The sequence below is a fragment of the Neophocaena asiaeorientalis genome, unplaced genomic scaffold, assembly GCF_003031525.2.
Source record: "Neophocaena asiaeorientalis asiaeorientalis breed wild unplaced genomic scaffold, Neophocaena_asiaeorientalis_V1.1 scaffold46, whole genome shotgun sequence".
NCBI lineage: Eukaryota > Metazoa > Chordata > Mammalia > Artiodactyla > Phocoenidae > Neophocaena > Neophocaena asiaeorientalis.
The window spans coordinates 13,075,946-13,093,103 of NW_020175393.1; the positions used below are offsets into that span (position 1 = coordinate 13,075,946).

General features: G+C 46.3%; 1 protein-coding gene across 1 annotated transcript in view; it reads right to left on the bottom strand.

Annotated features, from left to right (window-relative positions):
* Positions 1-12,668, bottom strand: part of TNFRSF21 (TNF receptor superfamily member 21) — a 66,935-nt gene extending 54,267 nt beyond the window's left edge. Inside the window, exon 1 of the mRNA XM_024766008.1 lies at positions 12,168-12,668. Within this exon, the coding sequence (XP_024621776.1) occupies positions 12,168-12,254 (87 nt within the window). The 5' untranslated portion in view covers positions 12,255-12,668. The remainder of the gene's footprint in view (positions 1-12,167) is intronic.
* Between the last annotated feature and the right edge of the window lie 4,490 nt (positions 12,669-17,158).

Consider the following 17,158-nt stretch of genomic DNA (forward strand, 5'->3'; position numbering starts at 1 on the left):
AAAAAAAAAAAAAAAAAAAAAAAGAATAAACGTGTAGCCTCCTTTTCATTAAAAAACAAAACAAAACACGGGAGTTCCCTGGAGGTCCAGTGGTTAGGACTACGTGCTTTCACTGCAGAGGGCACGGGTTCCATCATCCCTAGGTGGGGAACTAAGATCCCACAAGCCGTGAGGTGCGGCCAAAAAAAAAATAAAAACACGAAAATATCCGATTCTTGGTAAGTGTGTCAAAGACTCTAAATTAAAAAAAAAACAAAGAACACCCTACTAGGCTAGGAGCCCACACAGAACAAAACATACAGACCGCATGGCAAAGAGGTAAAAGACAAGCAAGGACCAACTGGCGTTTCCAAACAGATTTAGAAGATAGACTTACTATACAGCAAATGAGAAAACACAAGAGGAGAAAGGATGTGTTACTAGTAGGTACACTGGAGACAAAGGGAGAAGAAGTTAAGTCAGATGTTCACGATTCTAGGGTCTACAACACCGGTGAACAAACTCCGGCTTTTACGTTTTTTTTTTTTTTTTCTTTTTGCGGTACGCAGGCCTCTCACTGTTGTGGCCTCTCCGGTTGCGGAGCATAGGCTCCAGACGCACAGGCTCAGCGGCCATGGCTCACGGGCCTAGCCGCTCCGCGGCATGTGGGATCTTCCCGAACCGGGGCACGAACCCGTGTCCCCTGCATCGGCAGGCGGACGCTCAACCACTGCGCCACCAGGGAAGCCCCGGCTTTTACGTTTTTAATAGTTGGGGAAAAAATATCAAAAGAAGAATAAAATTTTGTGACACATGAAAAAAATCATTTGAAATTCAAATTTCGGTGTCCACAAATCAAGTTTACTTGGTACCCAGCCACACCCATTCCTCTGGGCATTGCCTAGGTCCGGCTGTCAAAGTACAGAGGCAGAGTTGAGTAGTTTCCACAGAGATCACAGGGTCTACGTGGCCGAAAATACTATCTAGCTCTTTATAGATAAAGTTCACCCACCCCTGGTCTAAAAGTTTAGGAAATGCTCCTGATTGGAGCCCTGTCTTGCAGAGGCACAGTTAATGGCAGCCTGATGATGGCTCCAGGAGGCCCAGCGGGAGGACTGCAGAAAATGGTGAGACTTATTTGACCATGAAATCCTTTACTCACACTAGGAGTATGAACATCTGCAGAACACACTAATGTAGTTCTCACCACTAACATGATGCTGAATTCCAGAAAGGTTAATAAACCCAACATTAAAAAGATCAAATATATTCACTTTGTTATAAAGCAGAAACTAACACACCATTGTAAAGCAATTATACCCCAATAAAGATGTTAAAAAAAAAAAGATCAATGTCTGACTGTGAAAACAAAAATCAACAACAAAAAAGAAGATACTCTCAGACACAAAAGAAGATACTCTCAGACACAAAAGAAGATACTCTCATATTCTGATACTTTCAGAAAATAAGTTTAAGAAATTAACCGAGGGAAATCCCTGGCAGTCCAGTGGTTAGGACTCCACGCTTTCAATGCCGTGGCCCGGGTTCAATCCCTGGTCAGGGAACTAAGATCCTGCAAGCCGCACAGCACGGCTGAAAAAAAGAAAAAGAAAGAAAAAGAAAAAAAAAAACATTAACAGAAATGTTTGCATTATGAAATATAAAAACATTAAAAGTAGACTGGAAAAATATATGCCACATATAGCTAATAAAAGCTTATAACTAAAAATGTAAAGAATTAATGCAAAGGAGGTTAACACAAATTCCACTCAATAGTTGAGACAGAATCATTACAAGGGAAATTATCCCATGGTTAAATTGATGATATCCCTAGCAACTACTGAAATGTAAATTTGCACAACCAAGGACCTTTACAGGTCTATATTAAAGCAGCATAAATAAATTAAAATGAGAAACTTCAACGTTGGCAGGCTTGTGGGGTAGAAGGTACATTTACAGGTTGCTGGTGATGTTTTTAATGAATTGAGTCTTTCTAAAGACAATCTGGCAACAGGCAGCACGAGCCATAAAATGGTTCGTTCATTGCCTGCGACCCCGCAATTCCACTCTGGGGAATACACTTCAAATGCACCTCACTCTTGGGAACAACCCAAAAGGGAAAAGAGCAGCTCGTCTGTACAGAGACAACTCTATTGCTGCTGCTCGCTTGCAGTAGGAAAACAATGACGATAACCTAGGTGTCCAACAACAGGGGCATGACTCAACACACTGCCAACCAGAGAAGAGGTGGGCTTAAAAACTGGCGGGCATGAAGACTGCACTGACATAAACCACAGCACCTCAAACTCACATCCAAACTTTGGGTGCCCCAATCCCACCCACTCCTTCCCCAGCCTCCCCTTCAAAGGAATCAGACCATCAAAGACTAAATTCAAGAAGCGGAGAGTCATGGGATTTCCCTGGCGGTCCAGTGGTCAGGATTCCGAGCTTCCACTGCAGGGGGCACAGTTTCGACACCTGTGCCCCCCAGGGAACTAAGATCCCACAAGCCACACGGTGCCAGGGAGCCAGGCTTGATGACTGCTTGCTTTTCACCGCACCTGCCCGCTCGTGTTTCACCATCAGGAAACTCTCTTCAAACTCTTGCAGATCTAACGGGTAACCCCCCATGTTCACTGCCACCGCCCCGGAACCATCATCTTTCCCCTGAACTATGGCAAAAGGTTCCAACTGGCCTCCTGCATCTACGTTTCTCCTTTCCAACCCATTTTCCACAGAACTGCCACAGTGATCTATTAAAAAAAAAAAAAATCTAATTAAAGCCATATTATTACCCTGCTTCCCACTGTACTCGTATCTTTAAAGATCTTGTACAGTCTGGCCTCTGCCCACCTGTTCAACCTCAGTCCATGCCCCCTCTGCCTCTATTCGCTGAGCACCAACCACAATGGCCTTCTTTCCAGTCTCTGAACATGTGGGCCCTTTCCTACCTCTGGGCCCTTCCACGTGCTGTTCCCTCTTACTGGAATATTCACCCTTCTGCTCTTTCAGAAGATTAGTCTTTAAATATCAACCCTTCTGTCTTCCCTGATAAACTATAAACTTTAAGAGGGAGGACCCATTAATAGCCTTTTACCATCACATACCCAGAGTCTAGCAATGCCTGATGTTTAACAGACGCACCATAAATATTTATTAAATGAGTGAAAAATATATCCCTGTAAGATCACAGAAAAATAGCTACGGAAAGAAACGCAGAGCACAAGCACGTACATATTAGTTTTAACTGTACAGGAATGGTTGTGTAACATCCAAGAATAAGAATGAATTGGGAAGGGGCTTCCCTGGCGGTCCAGTGGTTAGGACTCGGTACTTTCACTGCCGAGGGACCAGGTTCAATCCTGGACCCAGGTTCAATCCCTGGTCACAGAACTAAGATCCCACAAGCGGTGCAACGTGGCTAAAAAAATAATAATAATAAATAAATTAAATGTTCCTTGTTAGTAACTCAAATACCCTTGAGATGTAGCTCAAAGTATTGAGAGATAGATCAAGCTCTCACTACCCTCTAACTCGTCTAGAATGAATGAACAGTTAGTTTACAGCAAAATCCTTCTGGAATTCATTCAACAATCATTTATTGCTTAACTACTATGTGTCAGGGCATTGAGCCAGAAACACAAAGATGAATAGCACATTGTCTGTCGTCAGTAAGAAGCTGAAATGGAGTAACGCTGGCCCTGAGCATCCCACATGGGGAGGGAAGCATACCCAGATCTTGTCCGATTTGGTATTTCTCCTGGACCAGGTACACAAGATTTCAACCAAAGAGAGAAGAGCCATGGACGTCCAGAAGTAAAGGAAGAGCAAGGAGTGACTAACGCCCAGTTAGATTATTCTGGGAACCTGTCACCATTTGCCTTTGAGTACTTTTCCCCCTTCCCATCCTCTTGCCTCTATTAACCCTGGTTATGCTGAACTGGCCATACCTAAGTTGATATCAGATTATGGTCTTGTCTCTAAAGGATTCTTTGGGAAACCAGAATGCCAACCTCTTTCCTGGAACCTGTGATAACATTTCTTCTCCCCTTATGCCTTTCTTTAGTCTACTCGGCACCTACAATCTATGAAAACCTTGCTTAGGAGAGCGCTACAAGCGTGATAAACCACACACAAACACATCACATACAAGACCATGCAAATCATGGAGCCCAACCAGTTTCTAAGAGACCTGAAATGAAAAGTTAACAAAGAAAATACTAATAACAGATGAGGCAAACCCATGCACTGATCCTATACAAATAATCAGGCTGGCAGCAAAGAAAAAACCCCAAGAGGTCCTCAAGTTCTCAGGATGAGTTGAAACTGCCATGCTAAGCAGAACCCATGTCATACTGTTACTCACTAAGCAAATATTTTTCAAAATGACCCAAGGAGCAGGAAAGCAAAGCGTCTATTCCCTATTTATAACATTTCAATTTGCAAGAGTATCTTTCCATCTTAACCGTGGCACCATTCCTTGTCAGAATCACACCATAGGAAAATGCTTGCCAATGGCTGCATGCCCTCCCCTTTCAATACACACACACACACACACACACACACACACAGGTTGCTTTTACTTTATAATCAGCCCTTTGGGCTAAACTTCCAAATGCCATCGTGGAGCAGAAATGCTCACCCAGTGGAAAGAAAATGTTCGACTCTCAGGTAAAAGCATTCCTTTAACGGGAAACAAAATTCCAGTCAATTAAGGTTACTTGTGCCCTACCCACATCTTGGCAGAAAGAGCAGTGTGTAGGAAGCCAGGTCGGCCTAGATCTGAACTCTCTCTCTGGCAGTCGACAATTGCTTGACCATAACTTCTCCTAAGCCTCATTTCCTACAAAATGGGGCTAATGCTACTACCTCATGGACTTGAAGGTTTTATTGAGATCGTTTGTAGAAGGTATTCAACACAATGTCAATGGTACACGCTCAATAAATAGAAGCTTAACGATACCAACATCGATGATTCATATTAAGAGCCATTAATATTCCTTCCCTCTGGGCTGTCAGGGCCAAAGCCCTCTTAAAGCCACCACTGCTCACTGGATTCCAGAACCCAGGAACTCACTCCTTTCCTTTCTCCTAAATCCATTCAACTCAGGCTCCTTCTCCCAAAACAGATTAGCAAATGGCTCCAAGAACTAGAGCCACCAAGCAGTCCGGGTGGCAAAAGAGCAAACGGAAAATTATATCGGGACTTCCCTGGTGGTGCAGTGGCTAAGAATCCGCCTGTCAATGCAGGGGACACAGGTTCGAGCCCTGGTCCGGGAAAATCCCACATGCCTCGGAGCAACTAAGCCCATGTGCCACAACTACTGAGCCTATGCTCCAGAGTCCATGAGCCACAACTACTGAGCCCACGTGCCACAACTACTGAAGCCCATGTGCCTAGAGCCTGTGCTTCGCCAGAAGAGAAGCCACCGCAATGAGAAGCCCGCGTGCTGCAACGAAAAGGACCCCCCACTCGCCACAACTAGAGAAAGCCCACACACAGCAACGAAGACCCAACACAGCCAAAAATAAATAAATAAAATAAATAAAATATTATATCAAGAGAAGCTCATGAGCCTTGCTGTGACTTCGTTTATGAAGCCCCCTCTTTTTTATTTTTATTTTTTTAACTTTTTGGCCACGCCATATGACATGCAGGATCTTAGTTCCCTGACCAGGGATCAAACCCGTGCCCCCTGCAATGCAAGTGCAGAGTCTTAACCGCTGGACCACCAGGGAAGTCCCAGAAGCCCCGTCTTTTTAAAATTTGGTTTTGTTTTTTTTTTTGTTTATAATGAAGGCTTGGGGCTTCCCTGGTGGCGCAGTGGTTGAGAATCTGCCTGCCAATGCAGGGGACACGGGTTCGAGCGCTGGTCTGGGAAGATCCCACGTGCTGCGGAGCAACTGGGCCCGTGAGCCACAACTACTGAGCCTGCGCATCTGGAACCTGTGCTCCACAACAAGAGAGGCCGCGATAGTGAGAGGCCCGCGCACCGCGATGAAGAGTGGCCCCCGCTTGCCGCAACTAGAGAAAGCCCTCGCACAGAAACGAAGACCCAACACAGCCAAAAATAAATAAATAAATAGAATGACGCCTTGGACAAAATTCCCAGATATTCTCAAGAGAAGATGGGGCTATAGCACGCCACCCTGACTCCCCACCCATGCCCCGCCCAGTCCCACCCCTGCTTGAGGACCCCCTGAGCGCAACTTTCCCACCACTGCAAGCATCCATCATCTCCAAGGCCAGGGTGCTAACATGTGGAAAAACTCCAGAGAGCCAGAAGCCAGGAGAACGGACCGTTCCTGGAGGCCTTCAGCAGCTCTTACGAAGCGTGAGGTCACCACTGCTTTCAAGCAACGGCCTAAACGTCCGTGAGCGCCAGGTTTCTACAGCTCTCGTGAGCGTTCAGCAGACACTTAAACATCTGCCAGGTTCCTCCCTACTTATAATCTCTGCCCGGCTCCTCTCCTCTTGGACTCAGGCTAGAAATGGGAGGTGGTAGAGTAGCCAGGTGGCAGCACACAAGCCAATTTAGGATGCCTGTTTACTTTTTGGTATTTGACAAATACAAACACTGGGGCTAGGCCAGTATTTATTCACGACCTCACCCCACCCCTAAAGAATCGAAGCTCAGCAGCTGCTATCCCAGCAACAGTAATGCCCAGTGTCCCGCTAACACTAAACGGGGATTCAATTTGGGGACCAGGTTAACTCCTATTACGGCTTCCGTTTTCATTCTGTCAAACAGACATAGCTGCACCTAATGCTCCAGACTGCATCCACTCCAAATGGTCGTCGGGCACATGCCCAAGGGCGATGAGAGACTCTTGTCACCCCAGAGAAGCACCTGAGTTTTCCAGGAAGTTGCCGGGTGACCTGGCATCACCGGAGTCTGCCAGGCCTGCTTGGGGGAAGAGGGCCAGCAGAGTTAGTGCTTACCGGAAAAAAAGGCATGGCAGTTGACAGAAGGAAAAGTCACTCAATTCACACTGGCCCCTGAATAATCTGAGGATGCATCTGACCATTTCCCATCACACACACACACACACACACACACACACACACAATTAATAAAGTCTACTTGAGCCAATTATAGTTTGAATGCTTTATAAAGGGCCGGCTGAGTACAAAACCAATTTGCAACTTCTCTATGGAATCTCTGAAGAGACGTTACCTCTCATCCTCACAGATGGAGTCAAGTGTAAGGTGAAATGTGATGTCTTCTCATCTACAAGCAGACTGAGCCCACGCACACTCACCCCATCCACCTGGAGAAAGGGGCCTTCTGCAAACAGTGCTGGAAAAGACAGCATTAACTGTGCTAACCACATCCAGCCTGAAAGACTCTGTTCAAATTTAGCCACACGAAAATATGTAATCTAGCCGGTTGGTGGACCTATGCCGATTTAGTCCCGGGTACTTCCTCAACTTAAGGTAGCCTGCATTCCATGACAAGGAATCGTTTTCTTGCTGATCTGGTGCGCCTGTGTGTTTTCTTTACACGGTAGGTTTGTTTATTTGTTTCGGACTGGGCCTGCACCAGATTCAGCCATATGCCTTTAGAAACAGTTGAGATGAGAATTCAGATGAGAAAGCTCGATCCCATTCTATACATTTTGACAACAGGGATGGGAGATTCTCGGGGTACATGAGAAACCCTGCCTTCCGGGACAGGTCTGCATTCCCTACTCTTCTGAGTCATAAGTCACTTTCCCTACCAAGGCTAGTAGATATCATTCTGAGAGTAGGAAGACCTTTCTTCTTCTGACTTTCAGACTAAAAGCCAAAATTATTTCAAGTAGTTTAAAGATGTTAACATCTATCACATTTTGTGTATTACTTTGAGTATAGTACATTCATCCACTGATTCTTTCTGAACGCGTGAAACCCAACCAGCACTATTGATAGCCATGTACGTTTATACAACAAACGTACTATCAAATTATCAAATTAACTTTGATAAGCAAAGGTCAGGAGATGGCATTAAGCTAGACATCTAGTCTCAAAGACACTGACAAACACCATACTTGGGACTTTCTAGACTAGCACAGCTGAAGGATCTTACAGCAACTATCCTATCTGGAATTGATAATCTGTGCAGATGAGTGGTTTCTAAAATTTCAGACCTCATTTCCTTATCAATTACGGCTCCCTTCTTCTGACTGTCCCACTGCCAATATTCTATCTGTCCAGTCAAAGCAACTCCCTGAGGGCAAGAGACATCTTTGAGTGTGTTATGTCATACTGGGCAAGCCCTTCTAGCACATTCCTTAACTCTGGCACAAACCTTAAGGTCTCATTTATCTGCTCTCCAGACTTTTGGCCTGAAACATGCAATATTGTTTTCTGGGGTTTTTAAAAATATATTTTATTTATTTATTTTTGGCTGCATTGGGTCTTCGTTGCTGTGCGCGGCTCTCTCCAGCTGCGGTGAGCAGGGGCCACTCTTCGCTGAGGTGCGGGGGCCCCTCATTGCGGTGGCCTCTCCTATTGCGGGGCATGGGCTCCAGGCGTGTGGGCTTCAGCAGGGAAGCCCTGAAACACGCAATATTTTGCCTTTCAGTGTGTGGCTCACTTTCCTATATCACACAGATATCTCAACGCATCAGAAACAGGGACTTTCGGACTTCCCTGGTGGCGCAGTGGTTAAGAATCCGCCTGCCAATGCTGGGGACACGGGTTCGAGCCCTGCTCCGGGAAGATCTCACATGCCACGGAGCAACTAAACCCATGTGCCACAACTACTGAGCCTGTGCTCTAGAGCCCGCAAGCCACAACTACTGAAGCCCGCGAGCCTAGAGCCCGTGCTCCACAACAAGAGAAGCCTGAACACTGCAACAAAGAGTAGCCCCCACTCGCCGCAACTAGAGAAAGCCCACGCACAGCAACAAAGACCCAATGCAGCCAAAAATAAACAAATAAATAAATTAATTAAAAACAAAAAAGAAACAGGGACTTCCCTGGCGGTCCAGTGGTTAAGACTCCGTGCTTCCACTGCACAGGGCGTGGGTTCAATCCCTGGCCAGGGAACTAAGATCCAACAAGCCACGTGGTGTGGCCAAAAAAAAAAAAACAACAAAAATAAACGCATCAGAAACAGGAGTGCAAGCAGCGAAAACACTTTCCTCCAAAGGCACTGCTGTCATTCTCATCAACGTCCTGCAACAGAGACCAAACCACCAGCCTCAACTCTCCCCCAGTGAGCCTTCTCTCCTGTTACATTTCATCATCCGGCAATTTGGAGTTGTGAAACCTGCAGAGTGGCACAGGAGGGAGGCATGAAGTGGGAGAGGGAGTCAGGCTGTCCTGGGTCCCAGCCCCAGTGCCATCATCCCTTGGGAGCTGGGTGGCCCAGGACAATCAATGAAGTTTTTGCAGCCTCCATCTTCCCAACTGTAAAATGGAAATCATCCCACCTGCTTCAGAGATGTTGGGAGTAAGAGAGATACTCTCTATAAAACACCTGACACATACAATAATAATAGTCATATTATATATGTATATATATGTATACATATTATATGTATATGTTATATGTATATGTATATTATATACTAAAGATTTTTTAAAGCTTATAGTAAGTTCTCTTTCAGTTAGCCTGTCATCACAAGAAAGAAACTGTCAAAAATCGTGACAACAACAAACACTGTCACCCAAAAAAGGAGATATTTGAAAGAAGAAGAGTGATGGAAAGCCATAATAAAAAGACATTTTATTGGGTTTATTACTTTTGAAGCTAACGGCAACGAATGGGTAGGGCATTATCTCCCCACTGGCCCCGGTAGTGTTCTGAGCGTGCTTCCGTGTCTACCTGAGCTCCAGTACCTGGAGTCTGTCATTTTCACATGGCCAAGGATCCCAGGGGATAAAGAATCCTTATAACAATGTCGTGGGGTCATCATTTTTTTTTTTTTTTTTGGCCATGACTTGCAGCATGCAAGATCTTAGCTCCCTGACCAGGGATTGAACCCGTGCCCCCTGTACTGGGAGCGTGGAGTCTTAACCACTAGACAGCCAGGGAAGTCCTATGAGATCATCATTTTATACACTAACAATGCCTGGGCTGAGGACTGGAGCTTGCAGAGTGGGAATGGGAAAAATAAAAGACATTGCCTCCTCACCCTGGTGACCCCTGGTCCACCCTCTCAGTTTCCCTTCAGGACAATGGGGTCAACTCTAGGCCATTCCATGAACTGAAGTGGAACCTTTCTTATCATAATTAGCAGAAGAATAAGGACACATTTTAGTTAATATCTTGAGATTGCTTCTAAACATGACTATAAATTTCTTCTTCTTTTTTTTAAAGACAGCCAAACTTACATTCTCAAGTCTTCAGTTGCAAATCCAGTGCACAATTTTTAGGTCAACTGGACTTAATGATTTCAGAAAAGGAGTTGGGCTCTTTCTCTGGAGGTTAAAGCAAGCTGCACTTTGATTACGTTCTGACCTTACTTTAAGCATCTCATGCAGAAATGGAAAGTCAATGAAATATTGCACTGACTTAAGACTTAATCCAGAAATGGACTCTATGGGGAGCTTAATGATCAGATGTGTTGGAGGGATTGGACAGGCATGTAGTGGGGTGGCACATAGTGGGGCACAGTAGTAGATCTAAGGCTGACAAGGAGGCAGCTGAAGGATGGACCTACTTCATCTTAGGATCAATGTTCCCTGGGCCTTAGATGGGCTTCTCTCCACACCAAGACTGTCCAATCCAGGTTCCCTGCTTTAAGAGACCTTCCCCCTCTACCGCTCATCACCCACCACCCTTGAGTCAACGATAAAAATCTTGACTTTGCCATTTCTATAAAATGGGCAGAAAAGGGTCTTTGAAGGAAGACTGGGACTTGCCTCATTATAAATGCTAACAGCACCAAACTTTTCTTTAGTCTCTCTCTTCCCCTTTAAAACACACCCTCACACAGGGAACCAGACTGTCTGTAGGATGAATGCTCAGGCCATAGCAACTGCAATGCCCTGGGATCTAAGAGATCTTGGCTGGCCAGGCATTAAGCCCTTTGCGAGAAGGAGACAGCAAGCCTGCCTTTCCCTGACACAGCCCTGCCATGAAAATAGGCTCTTGTTTTTTGTTTTTGTTCGGCCTTTAGCTAAGAATCTCCATCCTCCTTGAGGAGACAAAAAGATACGCACGGGAAGCTTATGGTGGCTCGGGTTTGATCTTAAGTCAACTTTCTTCCCCCTAACTCATCCCATCCCCCTCAACATTTGCAAAGAAGGGGAAGGGTTCTGGGGAAGTTGGGGATAAGTTTTGGGTCAAAGGTGCTTTCAGGCTCTGACCAGGTAAGTGACAGAGAGGACTACCTACAGAGCACGCCCTGGAGCTGAATGCAGACCGAGTGCCCAAGGAGGAAGCTGCCTCACCCTGTAGGCTCACCTGCCCGGCCACAGGTAAGCGAGCGATAGGAAAGACTGGAGAAAATTCAGCTTCCTTTATGGAGAGCTCTCTCCCCCTCCCCCCACTCAAGTGCCAACGCGCTGGCTCTGCCTGGCTGCGAGCCGGCGCTTTGGAGGCGCCTCAGAGCGGGTCTCAGGGTTCTTCTTTGGGCGTGCAGAAACCGGGACCCACCCAGCCAAAGCGGAGAGATGGGGGGAGGGGCGAGGCGCCCGCGCCGAACGCTAGGCGCGGATGCACGCGGCGGTCTTGGGAGCCAGCGCGCACAGGTCCCGCGCTCTCCCACTGCGGTAGCATCCCGACATGACACTGCAGCTGCAACAAAGCGGCGGCCGCCGCCAGCCTCGTCGCCCACCCCGCGGCCCCAGCCCCACTCCACGCGGCGGGGGCAGCGGCCGGTGGCCGTGGGGGTGCGTGGAGGGGGTGGAGGCCCCCGGAGGGGCCGAGGAGGGGGAGAAGCCCTGAAATGCGCAGGAAGCCCGGTGGACACCTCCCGCACCTTGCCCGGCGCAGCCAGACTGCAAGGAAAACAATTCGCCTTCATTCCGGAGTCCCGGCTGAGCCCTACGTCTCCCCCAAATGACCCGGTCCGAGCCCTCCGCTGTGTTGCTTTCCCTCGGTCGCACACCTCCCGACCCAGCCGGCCGGACCCCAGCCCCCCGCAGCCCCGGCCCGAGGACCCGCCCGGCTCCCGGAGCGCGGTGCCTTCTGCTCCCACGCGGCCGCCGCCCCCGGCTCCCCCCCCAGCCCCCAGCAACCCCGAGCTCTCACCAGGAAAAGGGAGCCCGCGATCATCGTGGCTCCGGCGATGCGGCTGCAGGAGGCCGGGGCGGTGCTGCTGCTCGCGGAGATCCCCATGGCTGAGCCCGGGGCTCGCAGGGCGCCCGGGGCGCGTGGCCCCCCGGCAGCTGGAATCAGCAGCTGCTTCTGCCCAGCGCCGCATCCACCGCCGCCTCCCGAGCCGGGAGCCCATCTACCTCCAACACCCCATGTGCACTGCGGCAGCCGGACAGCCCGACAGAGGAGGGAGGCGGCGAGGGAGGCTCCGGGGGCGCTCAGCACCTGCCCAGCTGCGCGGCTGCCCGGGCGGGGAGAAGCAGCCGCGGCTGCAACCCGCGCCTCCCCGTGCTCTCCTCCGACAGCGGCTGCGGAGAACCAGCGAGGAGGGCTGGGCGCGAGAGAGCGAAGGAACAACTTCCCATAGCGAAGCCTCCAGCCGCTGCCAACCACCCTCCTCCGCTGCCCAGACCGGCCGGCGAGGGAATGAGTCGGGTGGCCGCCGGGCGCGGGGACACACGTGGTGGTACTGAAGGGGCGGGGAATCGGCCCTTTGTGATGTCACCGCGAAGGAGGCCGGCTCTTTGTGCGATCAGAAGTGGGAAGGCGGTCCAGGAGGAGCGAGGAGGGAGAAGTTGCCGCCTGGCGTTCGCCGAAGAAATTGCAGCTGCTTATTGACCCAGGGAAAACTTTGCGAAGGTATGCACACCCTTGACCCCAATTTATTTCCTTTTTCTAAGATGATTCTCAGTAAATTATTTTCTGTGACAGACGCCTTTCTATTGCTTCTGGCTCAATGATTAAGGACAGCAAACGACCATAAAGCATTAGATCAAGTGTATGCCATAAAGAGACCAGCAACTTGGTTCTCAAACGTAGCTGCGCTTTAGAATCAGCTGGAGAGTTTAAAACACACGCGTTGATGCCTGGTCCTACCCCAGAGATTCTGCTTTACTTGAAACAGGATGTGGCCTGGGCATTGGGAATTTTTTCAGTTCTCCAGGTGATTTGAGGAGATTATGGGGCAAAGTTTGAAATCCTCCGGGCTAATGAATGCAGTTAAGGAAATCCAGACTAAAGAATTCCAAACCCGGAGTCCGCGGAAGCTGGGTCCGTGGATGGTCTTCCAGAGGTCTTGGAAATCCTTGAAATACGTGGGCCGGTGCATTTTCCTAAATAAAGGATCCAAAGTTTTGAATCAGACTATAACTGAGATAAGAAACACCCTTCCCCTCAAAAAAAGTGTTAAAAAATTTTGAGTTGAGTTCCAAATGCCTTTGTGAGATGTGAGTGGGTAGAGAGGGAGGTAATATTCTGCCTCAGAAGTAGGAGCAACCAGAGCATTCCCTTGGTTGGTTGGCATCTCCTGCATTTCTCAGTGTGAGAGAGGACCTGGCCTTCCTTTCTTTGTCTCTCCTGGTGGGAGGCAGAGTCTCCTGAGAGCTGCCACCATTTCTGGTACAGTGTCCATCCTCTAGGTTCTGCCAGCACAGGGCACACTATATTGAAATTACCTCTTTGGCCATCTGGCTCATACCACTCATTTGTGAACCCTATGGTGCTGGGCTTCTTCTAGCTTTCCTTGACCCCTTCTACTTCAAGATAACACAGTTTCTCAATTATCTGCTTCAAGACTCAATGCAGTACTCCTGAAGGTAACTTACCAAGGCAGTTGCGAGAATAGTGGAAGAAAAGTGGTTACCAAATGGAAAAAGATGAACTGCTAAGTTAAATAAAGAAGACCTAAAATTGATGAGAGCTGTCTACTAAAAAGCAGAAGGTTTTTGCCAGTCATAGCATCTTTGTGTGCTACGGGCAAATAGCAATTTTGGACCTTGAGAAAACAATTTTGAAAAGTATATTTCTATTAAAGCCCTGCTAAGAGGAAGTGTGACAAACAAACCCTCAGTATATTAACAGAGGCTATGTTGCAAGAAAGGGAGCCTCAGAAACGACTGCACACAGGTCAGTAATTAAATGTATTATAAAATAATCCACTGAAATATTTAAGTACTATTAAGATATATATTTGGACCCAACACTGTAGAATTCCTACTATGCTATATAGGAAGTTTGCAGATTTAGCTATTTGAGGTCTGGTTTTGTCATGTATAAAAAGATTTTAAAATAGAAAAAAAAAAAAAGAATGTAAGTACCCACTTTTTACAATGAAAATAATAGTTCACATTCTTAGTAGTGCCTGCTTTATGGTCAACATCCCGAGCTGATCCATGAAGGAATGAATGACAGGAATTTGATGGGAAGAGGTGTGAGCATACAAAAGCTACAAGAATCAGCTTAAAGCCACACTCAAAGGGGGAAAAGAAAGCATGAAATTCATCTAAGCAACAGCAAGATTGTTTCATTTCAACACTTACTGAGTATCTCCTATGTGTTCGGCACTGTTGGGTACAGCAGAAACAATATTAAGAACTGATCCTGTCTTTGAGGAATTCACAGTCTCAGGGAGGAGAAAGGTTAAAAGATGACTAAAATAGTACAGCAGGTCTGGGTGTTAGAGATGGCTATTGTGTTCAATTATAGGTGCATACTTATTTCAACCAATCATGTGGCTGCCCAGAATAAAAGACTACTTTTCCCAGCCTCCAGTGCTCCTAGGTATGGCCATGTGACTAAAATTCTGGCCAAGTAGAATCGCCATGTGTGTCTTCTGGGAAGCATTCCCATTGGCTAGACCTTAGTTATTCATCATCCCTCTCATCCAAGGTCATGAAGACCTGCTAATTCTATCTCAATTAATTCTAATCTAATTCTATCTCTGTCATTTTTTCCCCTTTGCTCCTCCTCTAGATCCCTTCTGCTCTGGTCAAAGCCTCTTGTCTAGACGATTACACAAACCTCATGACTGGCATCCCTGCCTCTCAGTCCTGCAATAAATCTCTTCTTCACACCTTAAGGATAATGAACATTTTAGAACCTAAATCTGGTCATGTTCTTTCCTCACCAAATCCCCAACAAAGTTTCCTCATTATTCTCAATTTGAAGTTCAAAATCCTAACAAAACAATTCATTCTGATCTCTGTTTATGGTTCAACCCTCCCCACTGCTACAAGGTTGAGTAAACATGTACAGATATGGCACATAGAGCCTTTACTTCCTACATCCGGCTTAGTTTCATCCCCAGTACCTGCCAGTCCCTACAAACCCCAGGTTCTACACACTAATCCCATTAGATCATTGTGTTTCTTAACTACCTTGTCCTTGTCCTACTTCTGAGCCTTTGTTAGGTGTTGTTTTCTTTTCAATTCCCCTCCTCTGCTTATTGAATCCCTATGAATCTACCCTTTAAGACCGACCTCAAGTGGTACCTCATCTCAGAAGCCTTTCCTAATGTCCTCTCCTCACCTTCTCTACCCTCATATGGAAAGACAGTTGTTCTTCTAGTTTTATCCTACATGTCTCTGTTACAGCATGTATGACATTATACTATAGTTAGTTTACCTCTCTGTGTCACTGGCCAGATCTTGAGCTCTTTGGGTCCAAAGTTTATGTCTTAATCATCTTCTATCTCCATAGTGAAGATTCAAGATATTGACCTGGCTCAATAAATATTTGTTGAGTGAAACAAACTTGGAAAGTTTAACAAACCATGGAACAGTTAACACACCTGATGTACCTTTTCCTTTTCCAAGCCTTAAATCAAACATTCTGAGTTGTGTTATACAAATAATAACAGGTTTAATCTTGTGTTTTGTTAAAGTGCCGTGTCCTGGACTTGGGTTAAGTGTTTTGTCCACAGCTTTGCTTCCTTAAACTAGTTCATTTAAGAACTTGCCGTTCTCTGGCCTAAGAAGGAGTATCAGCCATTCTGCAACAGATTGCAAGATTAAGTGCATGGGCATGGTTTGATCAAGTCTCCATGATGACATTCTACAAAGAAGACATTCTTGGATAAGATCAAATGGGAATAGGATTGCAAGGCAGGCATGGCATGGTTCTGGAAGCTTCCTTCTCTCTTGGATAGTCAAAGAGGGATGATTTGAAAAAATAAAATAGCCGATCGTTTGAAGGTATGACATCTTTGTCTCACTCCCAGGAACAGTGAGGTGATTAAATTAGTTCCTTTTTCTTTTTCACCTGCAGCACTATGAAAAGTGGCCCTGACCTTGAATTGCCCATCATACACGTGCCTTAGGAGTTCACACCTGTAATGTTCTCATTATACCATAAGCTCTTCCATGCAGGGGAATGGACAGAGAAACAACTTCATTAGCAAGAGAAAATTGGACCCAGAATCATTTAAGCAATGGAAATTTAGGCAGTATAATCACATACCCCCAATTCACCATCCCACACACACCCTGCCTCACCCCGTCAAGGGCCTTTAGGGTTCTTTTGGATGATTGGTCTTTGGTGCCCTGCCTACATCAACTGATCTAAGGAAAAAGGGATTTTTTTTCTTTAGAGGGAATTTTCCCTTCTGATTCGATCTTTTTCACTTTTATTCTCCACAGCACTTACTATGTATAGTATTTGACAAAAGATGTCCCAAAGGTCTTAGTGCAATTTTAAATGTTCATCCTTTCAGAAGTATATACGTTACAAACTTTAGAAACCGTTTGAAAGTTGTTTTTTTACTTCTTCATGCAATTACTACATTTTTAATGTTTTAGAATAATTCATATTTAATTTTAATGTTTGTCCCTCTAATTGAAGTTAGCAAACATTGACCAAAACAAACAAACAAACAAAAATGAAAACATTAGTCATTCAAGGGAATTCCCTGGCTGTCCAGTGGTTAGGACTTGGTGCTTTCAATCCCATGGCCCAGGTTCAACCCCTGGTCCGGGAACTAAGATCCCACAAGCTGCCTACAAGCCACGTGGTACAGCCAAAAACACAAAAAAACAAACAAAAAACAAAGTCATTCAAAATGCACCAAAATGCATAAAGGTAAAGAAATTGAAATACTAACACTTTCAAATGATTTTTTTGTTGTTTGTAACATATATACTCTTGAAGTA